This window comes from Betta splendens, chromosome 19 (assembly GCF_900634795.4).
Source record: "Betta splendens chromosome 19, fBetSpl5.4, whole genome shotgun sequence".
NCBI classification, from domain to species: domain Eukaryota; kingdom Metazoa; phylum Chordata; class Actinopteri; order Anabantiformes; family Osphronemidae; genus Betta; species Betta splendens.
The window spans coordinates 5523793-5550823 of record NC_040898.2 but is presented as its reverse complement, the minus strand read 5'-3'; the positions used below and the strand labels follow the sequence as shown (position 1 = coordinate 5550823).

Sequence of the window (27031 nt, the reverse complement as noted above, 5' to 3'; positions counted from 1 at the left end):
TCATTTTAGAGTTTTATTCAAAGCTTGGCAGACATCAGACATCTTGCTAGACCTGTGACCCAGTCAGTTTAAAACATCCCAACGTGACCATCTTGGATCCTGCTGGTTCCTGGTCGTTGGAGGGCCCAGGATGGAGGCTTTACTTGCTGCAGCCATTTGTCATTGAACCAAGTGGGAACTGGTTGAGAAGTCAGGAGACTGAGTCGTGTCCAAGCTGCCAGAGCCTTCAGTGGACATCAGCGCCGCTAGCTGTACTAGAAGAAAAAGCATAAGATGGATTTAAAAGCATGTCCAACTTCTACACAGCCACATGCTGCTCTGGACCTCAGATACACAGTTTTAAACCCAAACTGATGTTAAAGCCCATGAAACACTACCCTTTTATTAAAAAAGGGTCAACCTAAAAAGATTTAGCACAATATAAAAAAAAGGTACAAATGAAGGTTGCATGTTGTTGGGAGCATTGTAGAAACACTTACTGTTGGACTGATGATTCAACCTGGATTCCAGAGTTTCAAGTAGTGCTTTAACAGAGTCAATGCTACTGAACTCTGCAAAGACAAAAAGGAGTTAGTGAGAAAAAGCAGCAAAACAACCACATTTATTGTTACCAGTCATCCTCCAGCACTGACCATTGTCATGGGTTTGACTTGTTTCACCAAGAGGCACAGAGAAACCTGTGGACAGTACAAGAACAATCATGTGGTCTACTAGAACATGACTACAGCCTTACGCACAGCTTGAACACAAGGAGCTGACCAACCTTTGGAGAACCACACAGCCAACACACAAAGAACCAGGACACCTGCAGATCCCATCGCTCCAGACACCAACTGAACACTGGGCCAGTGCTGCAGCAGGAGGTTTAAGTACAGGCGTTCATGAAGGCGACACAGCTGCTGGTAATCACCTCTAACTGGCTCTGGAGGCAAAATAAAGCCAGAATAGGCATTATATCACAACAGCAGCAACCAGAATAAATCGTTTTGGTAACTTTGCTGGTATTAGATTAAATTGATCCAACTTTTGTATGGATAACTTCAACCAGCATATGTGGATATATACGTATCCCTTGTTTTGTGACATCCACTCCGATTGCCAACATCTGTGTCCCCTGCTGCTGTGGTGAAGTGAATTCAGTAGAGCATTTAGGGCAAGAACAGGACGCTTAGGTTATGGGATGGAAAAGGTGGACGTTATCAATTGTTGAACCCCTTTCAAAGCAAAAAAATTTAATTAGATATAATTTAACCGGATGAAAAGAATCTTACTGAGCTCAACAACTGACTTGTCAGGAGTTTGTACTGTCTAATCAACTTTAGTTTTACGTGGGATCATAATATGAGGCTATGGTTTGGGTGATTTGCACCCATTTTAAAGCTAAATAACTAAAATTAAAGCTTTAAATTAAAAACACACTAATGATTACAAGCTAGTCAGAAATGTAGTCCTATAATTATTGTACTTTAGTCCAAGGTTCAACAAGTCTTGGCCAAGCTCACATTAGCAAATATGGACATAAATGCAGCACCTTGAGTTGGTTTTACTATAAAGCAATGATCCAATATATGAACAGATTAGGGTTAAGGATGAGGACAAATTAAGTGAATGATGAATTGTAGATTCTTATATATCCAAATTAACCTTCTAAATTTTGAAGTTCAATGTTTTATCATGGCAACTCAGTAAATACAAGCCTGGATCTTGTTATTTCAAACATAAAGAATTATACATAGCAAACTGGACAAAACCACAAACACAGGTGAAAATGCTTTATTTTTGCAATATAATAGGAAAACATAACATCCACATGTGTTTAAGGAATTCCCTCTACTCCCACCATGTGTCTCAGATTCAGTATATTCCGTAGGTGTGTTCCTTTCCGTCTCTGTATCGGTCTAGGTAACGCAAAGGTTGTCGATGAGGGTATTTGACCTGTGGGGGGTGATACACTGGAGGCCGGATGAACTCAAACACGGGCTCCTTCATGTCTGCAGCCAGAAGACATAGACAGCTGTTATTACTGACGCACGGTGGCACAGAAAAATAACAGCTCATGATTATTGACGTGACCTACTGAGTGTGCTGTGAAAGGTGTTGGTGACGGATTCATCCCACTGGCATTGGAAGAAAGACAGTCCTGCAGGTGTCATGTTGTCCTGGTGCTTTCTGTAGAAATCCACTGTCTTAAACGTGCGGTCGGCAAGGGAATGGCTGTGGAGGCAAAACAAGTCCTCTCATGTCTGTCTGATGGATACATGGATCAGTCCTAACATTATGACCAGTAATATTATAATGACCAGCTAGTCCAATGCTCACCATGGTGATGGCCTGACATCATCCCGGAAGTTGATGACTCCCTCCTGCTTGAATAGGACATAAATGTAGCGGTGGAAGCCCGTCCCTCTGGCAGGGAAGGGGGGCAGGTAGTGACACAGCTCCTCTCCAGCCTGCACCACTCCACCTGGTATGTTCCCTCTGACGAGACACAGGACTGTGATGGCTGTCTGCTCTGCAATATTATAACTTAAATTACCTAAAATACTTACACTAGCCAGTGGATGTATTCAGCTTCATTATCAAGAAGATGCTCATCTGAAAAAGATTATGTTACAGTACATAGTCTGTAAATGGTTACAGGGTAGACCCCTATAGGGCAATAGATGCTGTGATGTGGGTCAGAAATAGTAGCATTGTTGCCTGAAGAGTCTAACCTGGAGAGGTAAGCATAAGTGTCCACAAGGAGCCTTCTTCTGCTTCGAAACTGACCTGAGGAGCAGCTGCTGCCTAGAATAAAACACAGACAGTGCAAATATGTCACACGACGTTAAAGAAAAGAATTTAGTTAAATGAGTTAAAGCCAGAAGTGGGAAAGCATCCAGACGTACATCCGTTGGTGTCAGTCGATTGCCATAATGCACCTGGCCACTGCTGTCCTGGCAGTAGCAAATACGAAGCGACACCTGAGGTACAAAGTAGGCCATGGGGAAAAGATCCCTGAAGATACCGTAGTGGACTGCCAGTCTCTTTACTTGAAAAGGACCCCCGCTTTTCATCCAGGCTTCATGTACTCGATCCAGGGGGATCTTAACTACAGGGAAATGACATCATCATCATCACCATCATCGTTATCATAGGGATGCTCTGAAACTTGCTGATTAAGCAGCATTAAAATTCCTTGACCGGGTAAAAGAGTGAACCTTTGCAGAATAAATCTAGTACAACATATTCTAAAACACTACACTCTGCATCTAGAATGGAGTATTTCCATTCTATTCTGATAATGTGTGTGGGAGCTTACAAGTGCGAAGACGACAAGCCCTTTCCAGCTCAGCATTCTTCTTGTTGTTCTTCACCACCTCCCTTCTCTCCTTCACTACTCTGCTCCTCTTGGGTTGATAGTACGGCAGACCGATGTTCACCCACTCCTTCTGACCATACAGTGGATCAGACGTTTCAACGTAGCTCCTATAGGTCTTCCACCAGGCGGGTTTGTTCCTCGCCTCCTCGGCATGTTTTAAGTAACGCGTGTAGCTGCGATACTTCTCCAACGACTCCAGGTTTTTAACATCAATATCCTCATTTGGCATTGGACCTAATGGAGGGACCCGTCTGCAGAGGAACGCTGAAACATTGAAACGACAGTCTTTTATGTTCAACAGTCCAAGTGTTAAGTTTCTAGACGTAAAACCAATATAATAAAGTAACACAATTAAAATACCTGTTGTGACAAATGCCCTGGCATTACTGACTCCTAAATCTGGCCTACTCCGAAGGGTAGTAGCGCACACCCTGGGCAGCGCCATGTTGAATTGATTATTCTTTTTTTTTTTTTTTTTTTTTTGAGTATACGGTGGCTGAGAGGAGCCAAACTACTCTGTGTACTTTGCGTGTGCATTGTCGCCCTAGTAAATTAATAATAAATAACCGTTTAGTGCTTTATCAGTAATAGTAGCACGCTGCAGTAGAAAATATATACTACAACTAACTAAACGTATAGCTACAGTACACTTATTACAGTGTAACAGAGTGAATAACACAGTAATAATAACTTCTGTACGTATTGCCGGACGATTTCCCGGCAGCACGTGAATGTGTCATTTTTTGCTTATGTCGTCATCAGGGAAGCTTCATCTAAACAGATATTCAGAAATCACACAGGGAGATGCTGGAGGTAAAGCGAACTGCTGAAGTGGTAAGTGCACGTATTTAGGCATCTAGTGTTATATACGGCTGGTAAGTGTAAATCTTGCGCCGATATACAATGAAATCACTGAACGGTTTTGATGTTTTGATTATTTATCCCTAAGAGACCTAGCTAACGTGAACTGACTTGAAAGTAGGCTAACGTTAGCTTGCTAGCCTTTGCTTACAGGCTATGCTTGTAGCTAGCTACAGTACAATAGCTTTCAGTTAGTACATGGACTGAACCTCGTGCAGATTGATGTTTAGTGTAGTATTACAAAATGGTGAACGTTACGACTGAATATGTGATATTAACATTTTAATGCACATATGTTGAGCAGTTGTGTGGTCTACAAAAAGCCATTCTATTATAACCAATTTTGTATTTTCTGCTGGTTTTTTTCACAGGTGTTTGTTGTGTGATGGAGTCTCAAAATTCAAACCTGATATGTGCCATATGTCTGGAGCGCTTCAGGATCCCTGTAACCATCCCCTGTGGACACACCTTCTGCCAAAAGTGCATCACTATTCACTGGGACACCAAGAGCAAGGCCGACATCGGACCTCAGTGTCCCATCTGCAGCGAGAAGTTTGACTCTAGGCCACCTCTTAAGCGCAATGTGTCCTTGTCAGTCCTGACTGAGGCGGCAAACACCACTGGGCCGTCCTGCAGAGAGCAACTTACGAGGGGAAGCGAAGCAGTGAGAGCCATGCTGCTGTGTGATCGCCACAAAAAGCCTCTGGTTTATTACTGCAAGCAAGACAAAATGGCTGTGTGCTGCGAGTGTGGCATCTCAGAATGCGCAGGTCATGAGAAGGTCTTGTTGGAAGCAGAAAGGGAAAATCAAGAGGTATGTATGTAATGAAGAACATAACAATTACATCCTGTTACCTGTCACTAGAACAGTGGGTCTTTAACTGATGTCCGCATCTGACACTCTGCCTTATAAAGTCTAATATGTTTCATGTGTTTTCTTTACAGCTGTTACTAGAAAGGAAAAATAAGGAAGTGGGCAAACTCATTGAGGAGACGAAGAAAAGTATAAGTGACTTGGCTGAGAACATAAATCAAGCTAAGGTAAAACGCTCAATGGAAAAGTCACTCGGAAGCTTTACTATACTAAAAGTGACTGATTATGCACATGTGTCATAAATTATGATAAGAATAATAAATATAAAGGAAAATAACACACAACAGTAACTACTGAACAGGACACCATAAACATATTATCATGAGCTTCTCATCAGCAGGTGACTCTTCAGCAAACTTCAACATGGGTCAACGTCAAGTTCTCGACCCTTATAAAAATACTGGCCGAGAAGCAGGAGGCTACAGAGCTATTTATTGATAGGCAGAAAGAGGTCACCATCACGGAGGCAGAAGCACGACTGGCTGAACTTGAGGAGCGCTCCCTGAAACTTAGAGAGAGCCAAGGCCAGATAGCAGCTCTGCATAACCTCCCTGACACCGATCTTATCAAGGTTTGAAATGCACATTTTAAATCGCACATTATGGAGGATCGAGTTCTTATTTGAAAGGCGTCTTTTCACAGGAATCAATGTTCATAGAAGTTCCACGCTTTGAGGCGCTTCCCACGGATGTAACGCCAAACCTTCAAGACAGGTTAAACGGCATCACCGATGTCCTGTCACGGATCTCCAAGCTCATGGCTGAGGACCTGGAGAAAGCTGTGACCACTGCTGTGGGTCAAAGCAAAGACGGTAACCATTTTGTTAGTTTGATTCTCCATTTTGTTTTTGTTTCTTCATATTTAGCTCAGGGTTTTCACGACTGTCACTGCTCTTCAGTATCTCCTCAGGATAAGAGGCCAATCCTAGCTGTGGTTCCCAGTCCAGCTGCTCCATGCCACCCTGGTGGGAAAGAGGGTCTCAGTGCTTGTAAGTTGTACCCAATATTTTAGATTATTATAGATGAAAAGAAAATATCCTGTAGCCAGGAAATCAATCAAATTCCTTTCTTTATCATTACAGACCGTTGCTCCTTGACCTTTGACCCCCGTACGGCCAACGGGCACCTGTGTTTATCCCAGGAAAACCGAAGAGCAGAGCACCTGACCTCTGGGCCACGTCCGGTTCCAGCCCACGAAGCCCGCTTTGATCACACCTGGCAGGTGCTCTGTTTCCAAGGCTTCACTCGTGGACAGCACTACTGGGAGCTGGAGGTCTCCAAGCCCTGGGCCTACCTCGGGGTAAACAACTCTATTTGTTGGTCCCGTTGATGCTTTAGCCTGCCGTGTTGTGCAGACTAATTTATCTCTGCACTCATGTCACCTTCACCGTTCCCTGACTTTTTATTAGGTGACCTACGAGACCATTCCCAGAAAGGAGAAGGGCAAGAGGTGCATGGTGGGTATGAATGAACTTTCATGGAGCTTGCAGCTGGACGAGCATCAGCTCAGCGCCTGGCACAACGGTCGCCGTGAGATTCTGTCTGGCCAATCCCAGCACAGTCGCATCGGCATGCTACTGGACTACGAGGCAGGGACTCTGACTTACTATGGAGATGGGCAGACCAGGCTCTATGCCTTTCACTGTGTCTTCACACAGGAGCTGTTCCCCGCTTGTTGGATAGGAGAGGGAGTCTGCATCACCCTCTGCTCCACATGAGGTGACACAGAAATGTTAAAAACAGGAGGCGTGGACATAAGAAACACATCAGCCACTGGCAGTAACTGGGTTAACATGGAGGTATTTTACATTTTTTTGCCACCAAACCCCCTAAAACATTGCCTACCTGACTTTTGCTTGTTTACAAAATTGACAGCTGAGGAAAACATATAAACTCTGTAGAGGCATAGGGTTTTAGTTTAGTCATATCACTATTTTGTTTTTATTCATTCTTCATAATATGTATAGAATATTCTGTTTTACACAGGTGCTTTCAACAAAAGTATTGATTAGAGATGATTGTCCTTTCACTACACAAAAATCCTACTTGGTGTCCTCCTTTATGGCAGTAAACACTTATGTGGACACCACTGAAGACCTATGCGGGCCACAGAGATACAGGTTATGCACACAGCCAGTTATAAGAGACTGTCAAAGATGGTGTGGTAAAGAAAAGGGTACGATGCATTGCAGAGAAGCCATTCACTACATACTGTATGCAGATGTATTAAAGCATTAGGTTAGAATTTAACCCAGGGTGAAAATCTGCCAGTTTTCCTGGTGATACTTGAAATTTAAGCCCAAATGAAAATCCTTCTCTACCATTAACATTTGGATTTGGCAGGTTCAATCAAACTGCTGTGGGCTGCACATACAGACCTAAAAATAGAAGCTTGGGCTCTTGGCATGAGTGCACAGTACTCTGCCTGTGCAGCGCTAAATTTTTCATGCTGTGTTATGACAAAATCTGCTGTACTGGTGTTCATTGGCCTTGTGGCCTTAAGTTCTTTGTTTTATCAGAAGCATAGCTGTGACCTTGTGTGTTGTTACTTGTGGATCAGGACACTGCGCCTCATTCTTTGGGAAACTGCTGTGGATATGCACAAGTTAAAAGTGCAGACAAGGACTACTGTTTAAAAGGGAAAAGCACAACATCTGTGCTTCTGATCACTAATGCACTGAAACAGCCATCAACGTGTGATATAGCAATACTGTAGGAATAAAGACAAAGATTATTCCACATTAATCAAGATTCATTTAATAAAATCCAGTCCAATGCATACATGCATTAGTTGAGATCATGCTTTTTCTGCTTAAGCCATTTTACCTTAATTATTCAATAAATTACTTTTTTAAAACTTTAAAATAAATACAGAGCTTTAATACCATTATTATTGTACACACAGCCATGACAGAGCAAACTGGAGCCTGATGCATAGCGTTCTGAAAGTGCAAAGAATCAGCCACAGATGTGCCACAGATACAGTTTAGAGATAACTGACCATAGAGGAAGGAACCCACTCTCAGATACTGAGATGCTCAAAATGCTGCGCTCAGAGTTAACATCACAACACAGAAAGTAGAAACTTTGAAAAGATCCTCTCATGGCGTCGGAAACAGAGCAATGAAAGATGAAGCAGGCTGGTGGCAAGTTTGACCATGTGGTTTCTCGAATGCTCACAAATGTGACAAAACAGGAAGTGACATCATTGGGTGACCGCTCCGCTCTTGCACATAATAAAGATAATCCCCACCACTACCACTTCGATCTGCTGTAATCTGGGATCTGGGAACCTCTTCTGGGCTTGATGCTGCTCTAATTTTTCCAGTCCTCTCATTTGCTAAAATGCCAGAGCAGCTACGCACTTTACAAAAACTACATTAGTGTTTGGAAAAAAATTTCCATTTTTAAAGTCTACATATGAAAAGCAGGTATACGCAAAATAGAATAATTAATTATAGAAAAATAAAAGATTGCATCCATCTTGCTTCTGGATGGATTCTCCAAAAACTAATTAGCATTAGATTGGGTTGGGTTTGGTTTAACAGACAGAAAATTACAAGCGAGCTTTACAGCATAGCTGGATCTAATGATTCTTGGGACACTCACACAGCAGTAAATGTAAGAAAGCTGGTCACGTTACAAAGCCTCCCTCAGCTACAGCCTGAAAATCCTATCTGAACAGCTTTTGTACTTCACAGATTATAACCAATCCTATAACCAACAAGTAGAAGGTGCATCAGAGAAATATGAAATTCAATACAGTGCGTGAATGTTGGAAGAAATGTGTTATGTTTAGGTTAAAATTGGAAATAATGGAATGAGAAAAAGGGAGGACCAAGGGAAAGGATTGTTCAAGGAAGACAAGGAAAGGTTTAAAATAACAAAACTTGTACTTGTGCCCACTAAAAGAAACAAGGTGAACGAGTAGGATGGAGGATACAGGAAAAGGTGGGAATGCTGGTCTACTGATTCTTCTTATCATCTGGAGGAGAGTAGGGAGGAGGCTTGTCCTAGGGAGAAAGGTATAATAAGATGTAAAGCTCACACTTTACAGGACTGTAAAATACTATATGCAAGTGACAATAATGAATAATGAAATGCATTTGTCAAGAAACAGCATTAGACAACATAATAAGAAACTGAGAGTGATACAGTACAATACAATGTGTCTGTATCTGCAGCAGATTTTAAAAAACAAAGAAACTGTTCAGTGACTTAAAGAGAATGCAAGCTGCAGGATCTTTGCACCTCACACATCTTACCTGCGGCAGGTATACATGTGCAGGGGGCAGTGTGGCACAGCTGGCACTTGCTGCTGCCTCAGCTGCTTTGGCCTCCGCTGGAAGAAAAAAAAAACACAAAGTGAGTGAAGAATAACTATCACTGATATATTATATATGACTGGAGCAAATCTGATCTCAGCTGAGGTGTGATACATCGGTTACAATGGAGAATGGGTCAGTCTCAGTGTCTTACTCATAAGAATCCAACCAAATCATCTTGATACAAGATGTGGATGTTATCTTTGCCTTTGGATGTGTTTTGCTTAAAATAAATGAGTGTGTTGACATCTCTTTGACAACTAATCAGTCATCCATGGAAATCCAAGATGCAATTTATAAACCAGGCATATGATGGTATAAAGCGACACAATCAGTGTGTTTTTTGACAATTTTATTTAAACCTAAAGCAATTTGGAGCCAACAGCTCTTAAAGGCCTTATAATATCTATTCAAGGCATTTAGCATTGGAGCTATGGCCCATTAGTTTAGATCAGTAGGAGCCTCTCTCCCACCTGCTGCAGAAGATGGGAGGTCCGGGTCATGTGGTGCCTGCTGACCCAAATGAGCGGAATATGGAGGTGGAGGTATGTAAGCTGCAGAGGCATCAAATGCTGGAGGGCTGGGGTAGAATCCACCTGAGTAGCAAGAGCACAGAGAGGCTGATTGGTTTATTTTGAACACAAATACAGCAGATCTGACTAGTTAAAGTAAAGGCTTTGATCACAGCAACCACCTGGAGGGGGGGGGTTGGGGTAAGAGTAGCCAGGTGGAGGTCCAGGTGGATACATTCCATTGGCAGGGGGAGGAGGGCAAGAATAGGCACCATTAGCCATGTAGGGACATCCACCAAACCCAGGAGTCACTGGCTGACCTCTGGAAGCTGAGAGATGAACGCCAGGAACACAGGGTGACGATAACTGAAAAATCAGCCAAAGGCATCAGAACTGCAGCAACAACAACTTTCCTACTGCACGTACCCTGTGCTGCGACCTGTAGCATATACTGGCCAAACTCTATAGCTCCTCCGGCAGCAAAGACGAGCTTGAAGGTGGCACCGCCCTCCCAGCCGCCTGCAACACCAACAACACAGCGCCGCTGTCAGGAGAGGTCACGGCACGTCCACGCGTCAGCGCGACACACTCGGAGACGCACCTCCCGGCTCTGCGCTGACGGCGCCCTTGATGTAATTAGCTCCCAGTACGGGCTGCTTGACCTCACAGCCTTTCATCAAGTAAAACGGCATCATGAACGACTGGAGCGCGTCCCTGCCTTTGGCCAAGAAGATCACCTGCGACAGCAACACAGAAAGTGTTGAGGTTGTTGTACTCTTGCAGTAAAGGCACCAAGCTGCGTTTTCTCTCTTACCCTGTATGGGGTCAGGTAAACGCTGCCCTTCTTGCTCTTCCTGAAGGCGTCGGGCAGGTTGTCGGCATCGCAGAAGACCAGCTCCACGTTGTCATAGTTCATCAGCACACTGACAAGAGGAACACAGAGACGCCGTGTAACACGTGGTTTTGTTAAAGGATTAGTGGCCTCTGGTGACAGGTCACTGCTACTGGGTGAGCGGTCAGCTCCAGCATGTTCTGCAACAGGCATACGTAATCCTGGTCGTCACGGGCCACTGTTCTGGGTTTTTCCAACGCCCCCCCGCAGATCACCTCAATCAGGCGTCAGTTGGCGTCTCCAGGTGCCGATTGGCCGAGCACGCGCCGCTTGACGTGATGTAAACAATGGAGGGTTTCCCGTGGCGCAATGACGGCGTCGTGAAATAACGTCTTTTTATGTAATCGCTCCGAACTCGCCACGTCGGTCATGACTGCAGCGACGATACAACGCAACGAAGGTCGAGTCTGCGCTCCGCGTCCCGAACCCGGTTCCGTCCGACCCAGCGCGAATGAGAAACGTCGCACGTGCCTTGACTGACAGCTAGCATTTAGCTTAGGTGTACGTTTGCCGCCGTCCTGCGCGGATTGGGAGGTAGTTGTGAATCCTTCTTGCAAATCACGCCTCCATAAAACACGTTTCAGTAAAATGGAGTATGTGGGGGGAAATTAGCTAATGTGGCAAAAGTTGTCATTCCGATTAAATTAGGTTAGCCTTAGTTAGCTACTTACGTAGACTTTGTTACTGTTTAAGTGATGTACATTTATATGAGAGTAGTAGCAGTCGTGAAATATACTCTTTCGTACTCTACGTACGAAAGTCCTGTTTTAAAGATAGTGATATGAGATCGTAACCCCCGTCGGGCCAGTTAACTGAGCGCTAGCTAGCCCGTTACAAAGGCCAGCGGTACCTTTCGCTGTTGTTGATGATGACTCCGCCGGACTCCGAGTGGTTCTGATTCAGAGTCATGACTTCGGCCCCTCCACACTGTCTCCAAACAGACTAAGGCTAGCGCTCCTCTGCGGGATAACGTGTCGCCGGGCCTTTCTACAGGCGCGGCGTCCTCCTCTGCGGCGATAACGGTTGTTGTGTTGGTGCTGCGCTCGGCGGAGTTGTGCACCTGCTCTTCCGCAAATCCAGTGACACGCCCACATCATGACGTCACATTCCCTTAGAATTACATTTACATCTATCTATCTATCTATCTATCTATCTATCTATCTATCTATCTATCTATCTATCTATCTATCTATCTATCTATCTATCTATCTATCTATCTATCTATAAACCAAATAAACAATAATTTACTAAAATACAGAGGGTTTAGTTCATTACGCATGTGTAACTGTTATCCTTGAACGTTAGTGTTAAATATATTTAGTTTTCAATTCATGTGCTAAGTCAGAACATGAAATTGTAAATGTAAATTAACTCTCTATAGTGCAGATAATTACAAAAGGCCACCTGGACTTTAGTCTAATACTATACTATGTACTATATTACATATACTTTGTTATATGTAATATGCAAACTTAGCCTGCATTGTTTGGCCATTTTGTATTAGCTGCTACTATTATTAAATCTTTCTAAGGGACTAATGAAATTATTATCCCACAATAATATCTCACACATGTGGAAATGTTATGAAATTATCTACAAAGAATTATGACATAGGTATAGATGCATATTAACTCAAACATACTGTAGGTAGACAGTAGACACACATCACAGCCCATGAATGCGTTGCCAGTGTGAGTTGTTGTTGTGGGTAGAAATGACTGTGTGGGTGTGTGTGTGTGCAGGCAAATACAGGACGGCAAGGTGTGTTATTTAGCATTTAAACACGGTGAAGGAAAACAGACGAAGAAAAAGCCGTGAAGTCGTTGACGTTTCCACCTTGTACAGGAAGTGATGACTTCCGGCTGCTGGGTGGTACTTCGTCACAGACGCATCGCACACACAGCTTCCCTTCCTGACACACGGCGCAGCAGCTTCGCACAGCAGGGGTTGCTGGTTGCCAGATACTGGCATCGTTATGTCGGGTCAAAGCAGGCCCGCCAGCACCGGGGACAATCGACTGCAGCTGCCGGAGCAGGTATGGACCACAATGCATATGAGCAGCTTGACATGTTTTTACAGAATACTTCATAATTGTTTGGCTCAACAGTTACTAACGCCCTAACATCAGACTACGTAGAAATATCTCTACTCGTGAATTTAGAAAAAATAAAGTGTCAAGCGTCGTTTAAGGTTGTAGAAATATTTTATGTCCTATTGTGAAACTAGATAAAAATCCCCTGAACATAAAACTGACTGATGAGCAACCCCGGCATCAAATATTCCACCCAAACTCTGAGTCATGCTGTCCAAGTGACTTGTTCACGCTGTGACTGTGACTCATGAGCTTATTAGACTTTTGCACAGAGGCAAGGTCTGTTGTTGTTCTATTGATGGACCACAAGAAACACTTTCCAATGGTTTTAAGGGGAATCGACACATGTTGCTGGCCTCCAGTGTTTTCATTTCAGCTGCAGGCACAACATCCACAGATGTGTTCGTGTGTTCTGGTGTCACAAGTCAGTTTCATTATCAGCAATAGAGGAAGTGTTTTATTGAGACAGGCCTTATCTGAGCTGTGCTTCTTGAGCAAAGCAACTGCGTTACCTGCAGACACTAATGCAAAATGATCTGTCTCTGGATTCGTATTTTAACAATCTTCTGCTTTTCAGGACCAAGAATCATCAAGAGTCAAACAGGTGAACTACATCCAATCCTGATTTAGTTGAATCGAATTGAAACATAAGATTCATTTATCATACATTCACTCCAAAGCAGCAACTGCATATGAACTACAAAGGAATCGAAATGAGATATTATTCAAAATAGTGCTGAGCCAGAAATTAGGAGGTGTTTGGCATGCCAACATTACAGTATTATGTCCATGTAAACCTTCAGGCCAGCGTTCTTTTACTATTTGCTAGTAAATGTGTGCTACACAAATTCCTTGTGGACGTCATTAAAAGTCATTCAACATCTGGAACCCATGAATATTAGTTGAACCTTGACTGCATTTTATTTCAAACCACCACTTTATTTCAACACCAGTAGCTCAGCTACTACCTAATACGTAATAAAACCACATGGCTTTGCCGCGCTGACTAGCTAAACGTTATCACATCCAGTGCAAAGATGGGTTTCATTTGTCATAGGCTCAGTAGCTACACGTTTTATAAATCATGTTAGTAACTGTGAGAGAGAGAGAAAGAGAATAAATAACGATGCCACAAAGAAATATATCTATAATTAATGTGTAAATAAAGTGTGAAATTCATAAATATACTTAAGCATCATTAGGGTGAGTAACATGTGAAGTCTTTCCCATGTCAGTTTTCTCCCGGTCACGTTCGTAAACTAGGCTTGACGAGGAAACAACGAGAGAGGAGGGTACGTGATTTGTAATCGCCTCAAATATTCATTTTTTAATATTTCAATTTTCCACCCGCGTTGAGCAAAACTACAATCGTGCTTCTCCTCCTTCAGTACTTCAAAGACGATGAAAACCCAGAGGAGAAGGCGCGGAGGCACAAGGAGCAGGAGGTATCGTTTCCTCGGGGCCTTTTGCCGCTTCCTTCCTCCGACAGCTTCCTTCCCCTCACGCTCCTCGTTCCCGTCTCCAGCTCAAGCCCCTGTACAAGGAGCTGCTGTACACCATCGCTCACACCATGGGGAAACCGGCGGCCACCGAGGCCTTCACGGACGAGCAGCTGCGCCAGTACATCAGGGAGGTACGTGCCATGTCTCGGCCGCCAGCGCTGCCGTGGTGCCGGTGTCTGACCGCTCTCGTCTGCGCCAGGCGTTCACCATGACCGAGTCGGAGCACAGCGATCTGCTGGAGAGGGCCAAGAGCACAGAGGTGAGGAGCGCCGATCAGCATTCCTTTTTTTTCCAGCTCACGCACGTAGTACGTTTTCATCGTCTTCCTGTCAAGAATCCCTTCACCGCCACTCATTCACCGGCTTCACGAGCTGTTTCGTCTGCACGTGTGGGGCTGCAGTCCATGGATTGGCTAATACCGAGGTGTCTGACTAACTGTTTGTAGCCTCCAGTGTATTGCCTGATGGTCACTGTGAAGGAAGCGAAGGGAATCCTGGGAAAAGACGTCAGTGGTGAGTTCTTTGTTACCTTGTTTTCTTTTTTGCTAATGACGTAATGACTGGGAAGCGGTTTAACGTGCTGTGTCTATAGAAGTGTTGATATATAGGTCTTATAAGTTGATATATTCAATTATGATCCCCTGAGGATGAACCATATTTGGTTTCCTAACTTTTTTTTCCTAAGTTTTCATCATCTCAATTTTATCCTCTGTCATTTTAATGACCGTACTACCAAAACTTAATAAGGAGAAACCATATCTACTGACTTGTCACCACTTGGAGGTTGTGCTTTGGCTGATTTCGGTTCTCGTACGGACTTTCACTTCTCATCAGTCAGCGTGTGTCGCGTATTTATTTACATGACATATAATAATAACATAACAAGCTTTGACCAGGCTTTAGTGACCCGTACTGCCTGCTGACCATCCTGGAGGACGAAGAGACCAATCAAACACACCGGTCCAGAGTCAAACCCTCTAAACATGTTGTAAAAGACACCGCGTCACGTGACAAATTCTACCAGACCGACGTGAAGAAGCAGACTCTCAACCCTATATGGAACCAGACCTTCATACTGTGAGTCTGGGATTTGGGGTCATTTTCGATGAGTCACACCCAAAGCCGCGTCACTTAACTGTTCATTCCTCATTAGAGAGTTTGGAAACCTGGCGGGGGCCAGCTTCCACCTGGAGATGTGGTGAGGACAACGCCTCTAGTTCTGCTCAGTCACTTCCACACCTTCTGTCCCACGTTCACCCGCTATTGCGCCGCGTTCGTTTTAGGGATAAGGACGAAGAGGTGCCGTTCACTCAGAAACTGGAGGAGTTTAAAACCAACTTGACCAACATAAAAAGGTATCAGTGACTCACAGATGATGGACAGCTGACCAGTGGCCACGGCTGCTCAACCTTTCTAACTGTGTGTCCGTTCAGGATGATCAAGGAGGCCAAAAAGGAGAAAGGCACGGATGACTTTTTGGGAAACATCATCCTAAAACTACAGGTAGTGAGTTTCTTTGATCTATTCGTGCTCCCTGGTGTCTCTGTACTCTGATGTCTCCGCTTTTACTTCAGGATCTCCACTGCGCCGAGGACAACTGGTACGAATTGCAGCCCAGAACAGAGACGTATCCCGATCGAGGCCAGTGCCACCTGAATCTCAAGTTCATACACAAAGCAGTAGGAAAACGCACTTCCTGTCAAATATATATTATAAAAATGAACAGCCAGTAAGAACGTTCTAAGAATATAAACAAGTATTTACGGCCACACTAACACCCGCGTCATGTAGGAAGCTGAACAACTGATTATTTTCGGACTGAGTGTCTGTTTTGCGGCCGACAGAGAGACGGCACGCTGAGCGCCGGGCGCAACGCTTACACCAACTACAGCGGGATTCTGCAGCAGTTCGTCCACGCCTACATCACCAAGGAGCAGGTAGCGGGCGGCCTCGCCTCGCCTCGGCTTCGCGGCTCAAGCCCGGCCACTTGCTGAGTCCCCGTCTCTTGTCGCCCCTGTCAGAGCTCCGCGCCGTGGAAGGGCGCCTTGTGCGGCGAGGCTCAGACTCTGCTGGAGCTCTACGCCACGCAGAACGACCTCTCGCCTTTCCTCCAGGACCTGGCGTAAGCAATGTTAGGGTTAACAGTACGGGCAGGGATGGAGAGGTTAAAGGTCAACGCTTTTATGATCTGGGCGATGAGCTGTCCTATATCGTCAGCTCGCTGCGCAGCATCTGTGTGAGTCTGTGGGCGTCTGTGCCCCTGACAGGAAGTGGGTGGCGTACAGCAAGCTGTACCAGAGCCTGGAGGTGGACTCGTCCGTGCTGCTCCAGCAGGTCACCAGTATAGAGTACCACTGGCATCAGCAGCAGCTGCCCTACCAGCAGGTACTGTACTGGTCCGCACTGGTCATTTTACTGTAACACCAGGGGGGAGTTTTGAACCACGACCTGTTCTCTAACAGAAACAGGAACTTGGGGACTCTCTTCATGATTTCCTGCAGTACGGACTGTGCTTAGTGGCCAAATACAGAGACATCTTCCCGGCGACTTCCAGTGCGACACCCAAGCTCCGTGCTCTACTCAGGTACTCATCATATTCCTATTATAGGGGAAAACACTGAAGGCGAGTTGGTGTCCAGTCATTACTGCCACTGACTGAGTCATGTGTTTTTCCAGAATCTTGGTCCAGATTTGTAAGACGCAGGCCTTTCAGAAACTGAACCCGGCTCAGTTCGAGTTGCACGACGAGCTCTGCGATGCCATACAGGTCAGTCAGAGGTCAGGTCAGATGCAGGTCCCCTCGGACGCCTTGGTCACCAATGATGTGTGTTTTACATCAGACAGGTACACAGGAGTGGTTTACTATCCAGAAGGGCCTGCATCAGCCAATGACCAAGGTGAGCACCTCATCAGTGGATTCTTGAATGTCATGTCATCTTAATTTTCCAGTACTCTCATGTTTTTGCATCTCGCCGACATACAGGACCTGTCAGAGATCATTAGCGCCCTCTCCAGGCTGATTCAGGAGGTGCAGAAAGACGTCAAAAACAACAAAGAAGTGTGGAACAGGGTGTTTGTCAGGTAAGGTGAAGGAGGATTTATTATACTAACACACACAACTGGACCTTGGACAGAAAATTCATGTAAAGCTGTGTGAGCCCTCATAACTCAACTTCCCTATTCATGCTTTAGTGTCGTGCAACTCGACGTGTTCACCATCGTCTATCACAGACTCGATTCGCTGGTAAGTGCCTCCTTGACAAAACCTGAAAAAGTCCATTTATTCTGCATGGCCACATGTCCCGCCCTCTTCTCCGCGCCTCAGCTGGCGAAAGAGTTGAGGGAGACCTTATCCATGATGGAGGGTCAGATCGAGCAGCCTCTGGCCAACAGCCTGTTCCCCGTTTACCTGAGCCTGCAGGCCATTCACAAGGACAAGGCCTTTTTACAGAAAAGGTTCTCACACAGCATTTCACGGAAACATCTGTTCAATTATCTCAACCACAGATAATGCGTAGCTTTTTCAACTTCTCTTTCTTACAGAGGTCTACTGGAGCTGACAAACTTCCACGAGAGCTTCAGAGAGGCTCTGCCTTATTGGCTCAACCAGGCATTCAGCACCACTCAGGACAGGGTGGAGAGGGCCGTGCAGGTGGATGAGGTAACACTTAGGGGTTTCTTGTTCTATTATTGCTAGTAGTAGTCTCATAATATAATCAAAGGTCCCCTGCTTTTAGCTCCAGCCCCTGCAGAGCGGTGCCGTGCCAATAAAACACAGCTCTTCGGCGGTGGACCTGGTGGCCTGCATCCAGCCCATCTGCCAGCTGTGGGAACAGCTGTCCTGGCCTGACCCTGAGGAGGCCTTCATGCTCATGGTCAAGATCACAGAGGTACACAATCTACTATTAGTAAAGTGCTAATTGGGTGCCATAATGTGTAGATGGTCTGAATGTGGGACTTCTGGTTGGTGATGTACTTTTCTTGCTCTGGGCTTTTTTCAGGACGTGTGTAAGATCGTGGTGAACTACTGTCACATCCTGAAGGAGCGCGTCCGGGTGCTGTCTGAGAACTGTGACCCCGGCACCGCCATCAACATGGTACCATCAAAGGCAAAAGGCCTCGCCGGGACCCTTTTCTAGTGCCGCATCGCTTAAGAGCCCAATGTTCTCTGCAGCTGTGTGTGGTGGTGAACGACCTGGAGCACCTGAGGTCGGTCCTGACCCGACTGCCCACGCAGCTCAACTGGGCGGGGCTCCGGGACCGGACCCAGAGCGTCATAGGCGACAGCCAGTTCCAGAACACGCTGCCGTCACAGCTCCAGCAGTCGCAGGGCATCCTCGGCAGAGAGATCCGCTCGGCTCTAGACACGCTGGGGAGGAAGGTGTGTACGTCCGCGTACTGTAAGACACATGAGCGCCGGTAAATCACACTCACCCCCTCACCCCTGTCTCCACAGCTGAATACAGACATCGAGGCTCACGTCAGGAGCATGTCAACCAGGCGAAGGCTTCCCTCCAAGTCCAAAGAGGATGTGGGTACCCGTCAGTGGCCACTCGAGGACAAACGCCTGTTAGGTCTGCTTCATAGCCGGTCTCTCTTCCCCTGCAGGCTGCAGCGCCTCTGATGCGCTACCTGGAGCAGGAGCTGCAGTACATGAACGAGAACCTGGTTCAGGAGAACTTCAACTGGTGCGAGGCGCGATTCCTCCCGCGGAGCCTTGACTTGCGCGTCTCTCGCCTCATCCTCATCGTCATTTTCTTCCTGCCTCCAGCCTCCTCACTCCGCTGTGGAACAACTCGGTGAAGTTCCTCTACCAGGTGGCGACGCAACATCCGCAGCAGGACGGGCTCATGGTGTTCTGCCAGCGGCTGCTCTACACGCTGCAGGTTGGTCCTCGGCGGGATGCGGCCCCACCGTTTGTTCTCGTCTTCAGCCGCCATGAGTAAGTGCTCTGTGCGTTTCAGTGCCTCGAGCAGTGCTTCTACGCCGAGGGGAACGGCCTCGCTCTGAGCTCGCTGCACTCCGCCGACTACAACGTGAGAAGCTGCCACAGCGTTTCATTTCCTTGTGTCTCCTCCAGAACAAAGGGGAAAACGTTTGACTCTTTCTCACGTGTGTGTGTGTGTGTGTTCGTGTGTGTGTGTGTGTGTGTGTGTGTGTGTGTGTGTGTGTGTGTGTGTGTGTGTGTGTGTGTGTGTGTGTGTGTGCAGATTCTCAAAGCTCACCTGACTCACAACTCTCTGAGCAACCGGGAGCTGGTGCAGAAGTTCTACGACAGGAAGGTGAAGGAGCAGGTAAGGCCCGGCCCGGCCGTCGCTGCCCGGACCCGTGCCGGTCCGCTCACTTAAACAGTCCCTCCCTCGTGTGCCAGAATGTTTACAGCGGGGAGAAATACGGCGCCGTCACCCTCCTCACATCCTACAAGAGATCAGACCAGAGACTCAGGGTTGAGGTGCTGAATGCAGTCAACCTTTTACCGATGGACTCTAACGGTGAGACGATGTGGAAACGCTGCAGCCATGTAGATGAGGCACGTCACATTTCCCGGTGTTGACGCTTTGGCTCCCGTCAGGCTTCAGCGATCCCTTTGTGCAGCTGTGTCTGGAGCCGAACCACATCTTTCCTGAGGTAGAGCCTCGCTGCACACAGATCAAAGACTGTGACCTCAATCCTCTGTTCGACGAGGCTTTTGAATTGTAAGTTGTTGGTCGATCACCATTGACGCTTGTTCTCCTATCATGTCCTCTTCATGTATTACATTTTTTTTTTCATCTCCATCCTTCTCTGCTTTATTTCATAGTATGGTCTCTCTGGAACAGTGCAAGGCCGAAGGAGCTTGTCTGGTGGTGACGGTTCTGGACCACGACACCCTGCGAGCAGATGATTTCGAAGGCGAGGCCTTCCTGGGGCTCAGGGCGATACCAGGAGTGGGTGGAGGAATAGAGGACGAAGCAATCAACTCCCAGCTGGACACCACCCCGGCTCAGATACGGCTGCCGCTGATGCATCCTAAACCCAACGGTATGGACAAGAATGAGACAAGGAAATGACTGACGGCCTCAAATTACATGTATGATAGAATGATCCATGAAGGCAGAACCACCTGTGGTCTGATGTGTCTAGTGCATTATGATCCTTCTGATAAATCTTGCAGCTCAACTGTGCTTTCACTCCATCAGTACATTAACAGTCTTGGGTGTGTGTGTTTTTTTTTTTAGAGGACAGCATTTTGAGGCTACTGGAGTCTAGAAAAGGAGAGCGGGAGACTCAGGCCTTCGTAAAGAAGCGACGACAAAGAGAGAAACAGTCACAAGAGGGGATTCAACCGTAAGAAACATTCAGAAACGAGTTCTTCCTCCAAAAATATACAATTTGTTTTAATGATCTGTACCAAAAAACAAAGAGAAATCCACTCAGAAGAAAACACTGATGCTGGATGAGCCGTGTGTGGACAATACACAGAGTGTGGGTTTTCACCACAGACCATTACAGTGATCATGATACATGTTCACACCTGCGTTTTAAAATGTTAAACACCTTTTACACGTCTGCTTCCTGATGCTTTGTCTAATCGGCGACATCATGCACATGTTTACACTGTCGAATGTCCAAGTTTTTTTACTACAAATGTAAAAACTCTGGCATAGAAACCTTTCACACGTTGATTTCAAACAAAGCACAAGGGCCAGTTTCAAGGAAAATAATAAAAAAAAATGTGTTGTTGAGTTTAAGTAAAAATGAAAAATGATGTTATTTCAAAGACTACACGCGTTGACTTTGTACACTAGCCTTGATTGTGTTAACATGCGTTCCTCTTGTAGGTTATACTGAAGAACCTTAGAGAAAACCTGAGTTTTAACAGAGGCCATCTGTTTGAAATTTAAACAAATACTACACACTTTTTAAATACATTTGAATATTGGCTATTTGAAATATATTTAGCTAAAAAAGACTAAACAGAAAGTCTAAATTAGAGAACAAATTCAGTATATTCTAGCAAAGCGCTACCAGTGGACTGGTATAATGGCCCCAATTTGGCTGTAGCAAAGGTTGGATGAATTAAATATGCCCTTTAAATGTTTATAGAGGTGTTAAGTTTGCTCCTCGCCCTCTGAATAAAAACCTGCCAAATCTGCCGCATTATCCGTTTCTTTAGACCGTTTTTGGGATCACCGTCACACAAACCGGCCACAGTTACCTCGTTCCCGAAATTTTAAAATGATGAACCGGCGAGAGCCTGAATTAGATGTAAACACACAGCGTGACCCTACCCCCTAAATACCGCTGTAGTCTTACATTCACGTCTGCGCATATACAGCTCATCCATATGCATTTGGAGACTTTATTCTATAACATATACAGTTAGTAGGTGTGATTTAGGGAAACATTTTCTTTCATGATTCTGAGGATTGTATTTTAAGGAGCTATGAGTGATTTACTCAGTTTTTAGAAAGTCCTGACTGATCAGCTTCTATAAGAAATGCTTTGGCCTTTGCTGTAGCATAAAGACAACCTCGGCTAATCACACCGAAACTGTCCAGTTTGAGCTTTTACTCAGTAACATATGAACATTTTTGAAAATTTAGAAATACGTAGACTATGGTTAAAGGAATAACAGCAGGTACTTAAGTTACTTTCAGAATTTAAGAACACTGTTGCTCATCAAAAGTGAAACCTGGTAAATGGTTAACACTGGAAAAGGTGATTAATCCTAAGCTCTCACTTTGTGATCAGTGCTTAATCAGTTGGTCATTTATCAGTCAACGTCATCTTAAAAGTACAAAACCAAATCAGTGCTTGTGCTGTTACCACGCTGTAAAAATGACCTCGGCGTAATTTTGAATGGCAGCAGAGGTCCAAGGCTGGTATCTGTGGAATCAGAACAGGAGGGCGCGACAGAAGCGGTGGCGCTCCGACTGGGCTGTGAGGTCAAGAGAGCTGCTGCTGCAGGGTTTGTTCGGAGCAGAGGGGGCACTCTGTGGACGAGGAGCAGCTCTCGCACTGTAGTCCGTGGCCACAGGGTAGCGTCACTGAGCCATGCTCGCCACACGTCACACAGCACTGTCTCTGCTTCCTGTACACCACCTGGTCAAACACAAACACATGGCAATGGTAACATCCATGACAAGAAGCACAATGAAGAGGGGTAGACATTGAGTACATGCTTGCGTGGTCGTACCTGCTCTACAGCATGCAAGCAGCTACAGAGCTGAGCCTGCAAACTAAGGACTGACTCCAGGGGTAGTCTGTGGAGCAACTGGAGTTGGTGCAGTGCTAAATGGGGGTTGTCTCCACTTTTGAGCCTCTCCATTAACTCCTGCAGGAGAGTGACCTGCCGCTGTGCCTCTTCCTCAGCCTGCCTGGCTCTTTCGGCGTCCATGGCCGATCGCGCGGCGTGGACACGGGACTCCTCCGCTTCTGCCTTCAGCGCAGCCCACGACTAAGCGAAGAAAACATACTGATTAATTTACCATGATCTATATGATATGTAGGTGATTACACTAACACAGTCACATGGGTTTAGGTCTACCTGCACCTTGTGTTCATTCTGGTGTTACATACTGTAACAGGTACGGCATGCAAATACACTGAATATGAGAAACTTGGTTGTTTATGTATCTATATATGCGATTTCTCACCACTCAGCTTTATGTCAGACATGCATGCACACATGCCCACTACCTACCTACCTGAGCTGCATGTCTCCAACTGTGACCCCACTGCTTCATTGTCCTGTGAGCTTCCTCGAGCTCCTGCTTGAGCCTAGAACTCTCTGCACAGGGCAGCAGGGTGGGGGGTGTACCAGGGGAACCATGGGCAGATGGGAAGTGCTCCCAGATGTTAGGGCTCATACCATTCAGACCTTTAAAAAGAAAGACTCCATCAAGCAAGAAAGTCACATAATTCTCGCTCATAATTTAAGGGCCTTTTTTCAAATTTTACAAACCTAAGGACCCATGAGACGGCCCCAGAAAGGGGTTGCTATCCGACTGACTGGGCTGTGATCGGTGGGCAGAAAAGAATGGCGATGCTTGCGGCCTGATGGGCGGAGAGGGCGAAGGGGAGCTGAAAGGAGCAGAGCTGCTGAAAGATCCTGGGATGTTGACTGGAGCAGAACTCTGAATCTGGCTGCCTCCTTTTAAGGAAAACATATCAATATGATTAGAGTTTGCAGGTGTATTGCTGGATAAATGTTGAATGTATGTGCTTATGTTTGTGGCTTAGAAATACCTAGCATAATGCCCACATTGGACAGAGCGGAGGAGCTCTCTAAACTCCTATCCAACGCCGACATTCCAAAATCATTCAAATCTAGATCATCCAGGGCTGACTCTGTAGCACGAACACCAACAGATTTTGTGTCAGAACATGTTTCACGTTATCGGTTTTAAGTGGGACTTTGGAGCTTGTGCGCATCCTTTCGTACCTACAACAGATTCCACAGTCTCGCTTGTAGGGTAAAAGGGCAAGGCGTTAGCGTTCATGCCTGAAGAAATGCCAGACCCCAGTGGTCCGAGAGGAGCAGGACTGGGTGGAGTTGCAGCCAGACTGGAAGGAATGCTGGAGGACAGACTCAGAGGACTGCCCACTGGTAAAAACACCAACAAGTCCTGGAGGAGAAAGAATGAAGTTTTAGAAAGTTACTCTATTGTGTCCTAGCAGTATAACAACGCTGAAAAGGGAAAACTCGGAACTCTAAAGGTACCACGGAAAGAGGTGAGGTGGGAGTTTTAGTTGTACCTGTTTGCTTTGTGTTGATGCTAATTCCCTGTCTCTCTGCTCCAAAGCAAAACTGCGCTGCTTGGCCTAAAACCACAAAACAAAAGAAGAAATCATTAATACATTCAGATCAATAATAAAACAAAAAAGATTCTAAGTTTGTATTGCATCATCCCTGTGATTGCTGTTATTCTTATCGTTTTTTCTCACCTGATCCTCCCGTTCAAATCCAGGTGCCCTGCCATATCCTCTGTCTCCCGCCCAAGGAGACAGAGGCTCTGCTCCTCCGCCTACATCGTCACACAAGGATAAAACGCTACCCAGCAGTCCCTGCTCTGCGAGGCTCGACCCCGCAGCAAGGGAGAAAGGGTCCGATACAGAGGCAGGCGTCGGCCCCAAGCTGTGTCCACTGGGACTTGGCAAAGTCTCCTGAGGGTCTGGAGGTCTGGGTGGTGGTGGAGAGCTGGGGGTGGGAAACTGTGGCTCCTCTGAAACAAAGGCCTCTGGTTGGGATTTACACAAAAAGCAAAGAAACTCATTACAAAAATAGAAAAAATTATTAGATGGATGTGGAGAGGTGCTTAGAGAGTGGGCGGGACTAACTTTCAACGTGAGCAAAGGCACAGAAGGGGCCTCTGGGGCAGCTGCCGCTCTGTTGCATGTCATTACACTTTGTGGATTTATAGATCTGTAGCAAAATAAAACACAATCAGAATCCTGTTGAAAATTTCCAGTACAGACTCTGGAAGAAGCTAAAAGAGACAAACCTCTGGGTGGAACTGTTGTTCTGTCCTTGTGTGACAGTACTGACAACCCTCTGCTCCCTCACATTTACTAGGATCTCCCCACTCCTCGCTCTGCTTCACGGCTGGACATGGCAGCGCTCTGTTGTAAACACAAATAGTTATTTGTATCTGCTGAGCAACAACACCACGATGAATACGTCGCTATTTTTTTTAAAGCAGTCTAACCGAGCACCTGTATTTGTGCTTGTGAGGGCTGCGCCTCCTGTCTTTACTGTTGTGATAATATGGACAGGCATAACCTTGACGGCACAGGCGGGGTGGTTTCTTACAGAGCTCTGTCTTGTAGTGAGACAAGACGTAGTTGTTATCTGAGGAGATGAAACACAAAAAATTAGGGTGGTTTCAGGGACATCAAATGACTATATCTGTCAATTAAGCGATTAGAAACCTTCATAACAATTAAGATATCAAAAGATACCAATATAGCTGGAAACTTACTAAATGAAATGAGGCATCTGTGATTTACCTTGCCAGCGTGGCTCCTCACTCAGGATCTTCTCTATGAGAGCAGTACTCGCTGCCTGCCCGGACTGACCATCTCCTCCACCTCCCTCTGTTGTTCCAGACCCTCCTTGAGAATCCATCACCTGCACTTCCCTTTAAAGTTCAAAAGGCAAATGACAACAGCACCTAAACACATCTGAAGTCATGGCTGGATATTTGTACACAACGCGTTCGTTTCCGTACCTGATATCATAAACTGGGCTGCGCAGGTCATGTGATCCATGTGCGAACGCGCAGTGAGAGCCGTTTTTGCTACAGTGGCCCTTTGCATCTGTTTCGTGGATACACGATCCTGTCTTGTAGTAGCGGAGGTGGTATCTACGTTCCGTGTCACCTGCCGTTCTATGTAAAAAAGGGCATCTGGAACACAGAAAATTTCACATTCACATTTCCACATTTCATTTGCAATGTGTACCCACACAAGAAGAATGGCCACAATTAGGTAAACATGCTAACTGAGATGACTACTCATAACACACACTATTGTTCCAGGACATTATGCATTGTCAAACACTACTTTACAGACTGGCATGCAGCTGAATAAGATTGCTTTACATGCTTTACACATCCTGGTGGTTCACATGAGCTGGATGTACCCCAAAATTCTTGGGGTACAATTCTTGGGAAATCTCACTCACTCATCTCCATCAGGACAGGTGCCCGTTCCCTCATCGTATCTGGTACAGTAAACATCTGGGCTGTAGTTGAACGTCCCGTCCCGTCTACGCATGGGCCTCCTGCGCCGCTGGTTCAGGAAGTGCCAGTGGAAACAGGAGAAAGGCCTGTGCTGTGTACATTTGTGCTGCACAAACAGGGGGCACTGCTCAGTTCTGAACTCCTTCAGATATCTGGAAGAGAGGCACGGGATGTACAGGGTGAATGCATTTCTAGACAATGTTAGCTTTTACGGCAAACGTATTAAAGTTAAGCAAACACGTGAATAAAGATATATTCGTAGTGCATTCAATTCATTTGCCCTGCGCTCCATGATCATCTGACATGCAGTAAACACAGTAAACAGTAGACGTTACTGTTTACTGCTGTAAAGCTCCTCTTCCCCCAGTTGTAATAGGTCAAAATAAGATCACACTTTGTTGAAATGGTAAACTATGCTGTTAGCTGTTAACGTACGGCCTCTTTATCAAGACCCGACACAGTTTATAAGCAAACGAGCGCTACGTTGGATAGGTTCGGACAGTCTAAAAAATATATTTATTTTTTTAAACCCAGGTACGCTGTAGTTTGGTTTATTCCGCCAAACGTGAGGTGGTATATCCTCAGCTAGCATATACAGCTAACTAGCTACGTACGTGTAATGTTGAGGTTTCTCGGGCTGTACGTTCAACACGGTTGCAGGAGATGTCGAGCCCCCTGCGGGCGAAGATGACGAGGACGAGGACGGCCCTCCGGTAATAGCTGCTGCCGAAGATGACGGGGGTTGCGAGTGTGTTTTAGACATCCTCCCGTTTAAAAGCCTAACAACAAGAACCTTGTTTTTAGCTTACTAGCTAGCTATTCGTATTAGCTTGAAAATCCGCATTCTACAACGCCAGTGAGCTTGCGCAAGGCATCAGGAAGTAGTAG

At 45.8% G+C, this 27031-nt stretch overlaps 5 protein-coding genes across 10 annotated transcripts; 2 read left to right on the top strand and 3 right to left on the bottom strand.

Moving 5' to 3' along the window:
• Positions 1-3872, bottom strand: mrpl38 (mitochondrial ribosomal protein L38). The gene is made up of 11 exons (XM_029133185.3): positions 3722-3872; positions 3302-3625; positions 2889-3091; positions 2715-2787; positions 2550-2595; positions 2320-2478; positions 2078-2214; positions 764-1991; positions 633-677; positions 480-551; positions 1-254 (listed from the first exon to the last, which is right to left on the bottom strand). The coding sequence occupies exons 1-8, from the start codon at positions 3804-3806 to the stop codon at positions 1855-1857; spliced, it is 1164 nt and encodes a 387-aa protein (XP_028989018.1). The 5' UTR covers positions 3807-3872; the 3' UTR covers positions 1-254; positions 480-551; positions 633-677; positions 764-1854.
• Positions 3873-4027: 155 nt separating this feature from the next.
• trim65 (tripartite motif containing 65) lies at positions 4028-7874 on the top strand. 2 transcript variants are annotated; one of them, XM_029133173.3, is made up of 8 exons: positions 4028-4195; positions 4594-5036; positions 5168-5263; positions 5437-5667; positions 5739-5907; positions 5995-6084; positions 6178-6395; positions 6505-7874. In XM_029133173.3, exons 2-8 carry the CDS (start codon positions 4608-4610, stop codon positions 6811-6813), a joined length of 1542 nt encoding a protein of 513 aa, XP_028989006.1. In that variant the 5' UTR covers positions 4028-4195; positions 4594-4607; the 3' UTR covers positions 6814-7874. The 2 variants fall into 2 exon arrangements, with proteins under 2 accessions (XP_028989006.1, XP_028989005.1); XM_029133172.3 differs by having other exon boundaries at positions 5434-5667.
• wbp2 (WW domain binding protein 2) lies at positions 7827-11917 on the bottom strand. 2 transcript variants are annotated; one of them, XM_029133190.3, is made up of 8 exons: positions 11675-11917; positions 10747-10855; positions 10534-10669; positions 10359-10451; positions 10112-10261; positions 9894-10016; positions 9361-9437; positions 7827-9108 (listed from the first exon to the last, which is right to left on the bottom strand). In XM_029133190.3, exons 1-8 carry the CDS (start codon positions 11731-11733, stop codon positions 9061-9063), a joined length of 795 nt encoding a protein of 264 aa, XP_028989023.1. In that variant the 5' UTR covers positions 11734-11917; the 3' UTR covers positions 7827-9060. The 2 variants fall into 2 exon arrangements, with proteins under 2 accessions (XP_028989023.1, XP_028989024.1); XM_029133191.3 differs by having other exon boundaries at positions 10115-10261; positions 11675-11913.
• Positions 11078-21552, top strand: unc13d (unc-13 homolog D (C. elegans)). Of its 3 annotated transcripts, XM_029133159.3 has the most exons (35): positions 11078-11224; positions 12670-12859; positions 13494-13520; positions 14152-14208; positions 14305-14361; positions 14442-14549; positions 14618-14677; positions 14864-14930; positions 15314-15494; positions 15571-15615; positions 15701-15772; positions 15851-15920; positions 15992-16096; positions 16262-16354; positions 16439-16539; positions 16685-16802; positions 16880-17001; positions 17094-17184; positions 17258-17314; positions 17401-17498; positions 17610-17661; positions 17743-17873; positions 17961-18078; positions 18155-18307; positions 18419-18514; positions 18592-18798; positions 18874-18948; positions 19026-19105; positions 19189-19303; positions 19382-19453; positions 19628-19711; positions 19789-19909; positions 19990-20113; positions 20218-20438; positions 20636-21552. In XM_029133159.3, the coding sequence occupies exons 2-35, from the start codon at positions 12800-12802 to the stop codon at positions 20746-20748; spliced, it is 3351 nt and encodes a 1116-aa protein (XP_028988992.1). In that variant the 5' UTR covers positions 11078-11224; positions 12670-12799; the 3' UTR covers positions 20749-21552. The 3 variants fall into 3 exon arrangements, 2 of the variants coding, with proteins under 2 accessions (XP_028988992.1, XP_028988994.1); XM_029133161.3 differs by lacking the exons at positions 11078-11224; positions 20636-21552 and having other exon boundaries at positions 12073-12859; positions 20237-20406; XR_008693226.1 differs by lacking the exons at positions 11078-11224; positions 19382-19453; positions 19990-20113; positions 20218-20438; positions 20636-21552 and having other exon boundaries at positions 12067-12859; positions 19189-19359.
• Positions 20774-27031, bottom strand: unk (unk zinc finger). Of its 2 annotated transcripts, XM_029133163.3 has the most exons (15): positions 26758-27031; positions 26086-26295; positions 25631-25807; positions 25410-25540; positions 25116-25251; positions 24905-25022; positions 24741-24825; positions 24348-24640; positions 24159-24224; positions 23845-24028; positions 23649-23750; positions 23365-23553; positions 23108-23280; positions 22597-22857; positions 20774-22502 (listed from the first exon to the last, which is right to left on the bottom strand). In XM_029133163.3, exons 1-15 carry the CDS (start codon positions 26904-26906, stop codon positions 22347-22349), a joined length of 2430 nt encoding a protein of 809 aa, XP_028988996.1. In that variant the 5' UTR covers positions 26907-27031; the 3' UTR covers positions 20774-22346. The 2 variants fall into 2 exon arrangements, with proteins under 2 accessions (XP_028988996.1, XP_028988997.1); XM_029133164.3 differs by lacking the exon at positions 20774-22502 and having other exon boundaries at positions 22622-22857; positions 23104-23280.

Coding starts and splice junctions, on each gene's coding strand:
- mrpl38 (XM_029133185.3), bottom strand. CDS start 3,806: ATGGCGCTGCCCAGGGTGTGCGCTACTACCCTTCGGAGTAGGCCAGAT. Junction 3,092..3,301: donor GGCTTGTCGTCTTCGCACTT/GTAAGCTCCCAC, acceptor ATTTCCCTGTAG/TTAAGATCCCCCTGGATCGA. Junction 1,992..2,077: donor CACCTTTCACAGCACACTCA/GTAGGTCACGTC, acceptor TTCTGGCTGCAG/ACATGAAGGAGCCCGTGTTT.
- trim65 (XM_029133172.3), top strand. CDS start 4,608: ATGGAGTCTCAAAATTCAAACCTGATATGTGCCATATGTCTGGAGCGC. Junction 5,908..5,994: donor TGTGGGTCAAAGCAAAGACG/GTAACCATTTTG, acceptor ACTGCTCTTCAG/TATCTCCTCAGGATAAGAGG. Junction 6,085..6,177: donor GAAAGAGGGTCTCAGTGCTT/GTAAGTTGTACC, acceptor TTATCATTACAG/ACCGTTGCTCCTTGACCTTT.
- wbp2 (XM_029133190.3), bottom strand. CDS start 11,733: ATGACTCTGAATCAGAACCACTCGGAGTCCGGCGGAGTCATCATCAAC. Junction 10,856..11,674: donor ATCATCAACAACAGCGAAAG/GTACCGCTGGCC, acceptor TCCTCTTGTCAG/TGTGCTGATGAACTATGACA. Junction 10,452..10,533: donor CGTCAGCGCAGAGCCGGGAG/GTGCGTCTCCGA, acceptor TTGGTGTTGCAG/GCGGCTGGGAGGGCGGTGCC.
- unc13d (XM_029133159.3), top strand. CDS start 12,800: ATGTCGGGTCAAAGCAGGCCCGCCAGCACCGGGGACAATCGACTGCAG. Junction 18,949..19,025: donor CCTCCAAGTCCAAAGAGGAT/GTGGGTACCCGT, acceptor CTTCCCCTGCAG/GCTGCAGCGCCTCTGATGCG. Junction 19,910..19,989: donor TTTACCGATGGACTCTAACG/GTGAGACGATGT, acceptor GGCTCCCGTCAG/GCTTCAGCGATCCCTTTGTG.
- unk (XM_029133163.3), bottom strand. CDS start 26,906: ATGTCTAAAACACACTCGCAACCCCCGTCATCTTCGGCAGCAGCTATT. Junction 24,826..24,904: donor AACAACAGTTCCACCCAGAG/GTTTGTCTCTTT, acceptor ATTTTGCTACAG/ATCTATAAATCCACAAAGTG. Junction 24,029..24,158: donor CATCAACACAAAGCAAACAG/GTACAACTAAAA, acceptor TTTCTCCTCCAG/GACTTGTTGGTGTTTTTACC.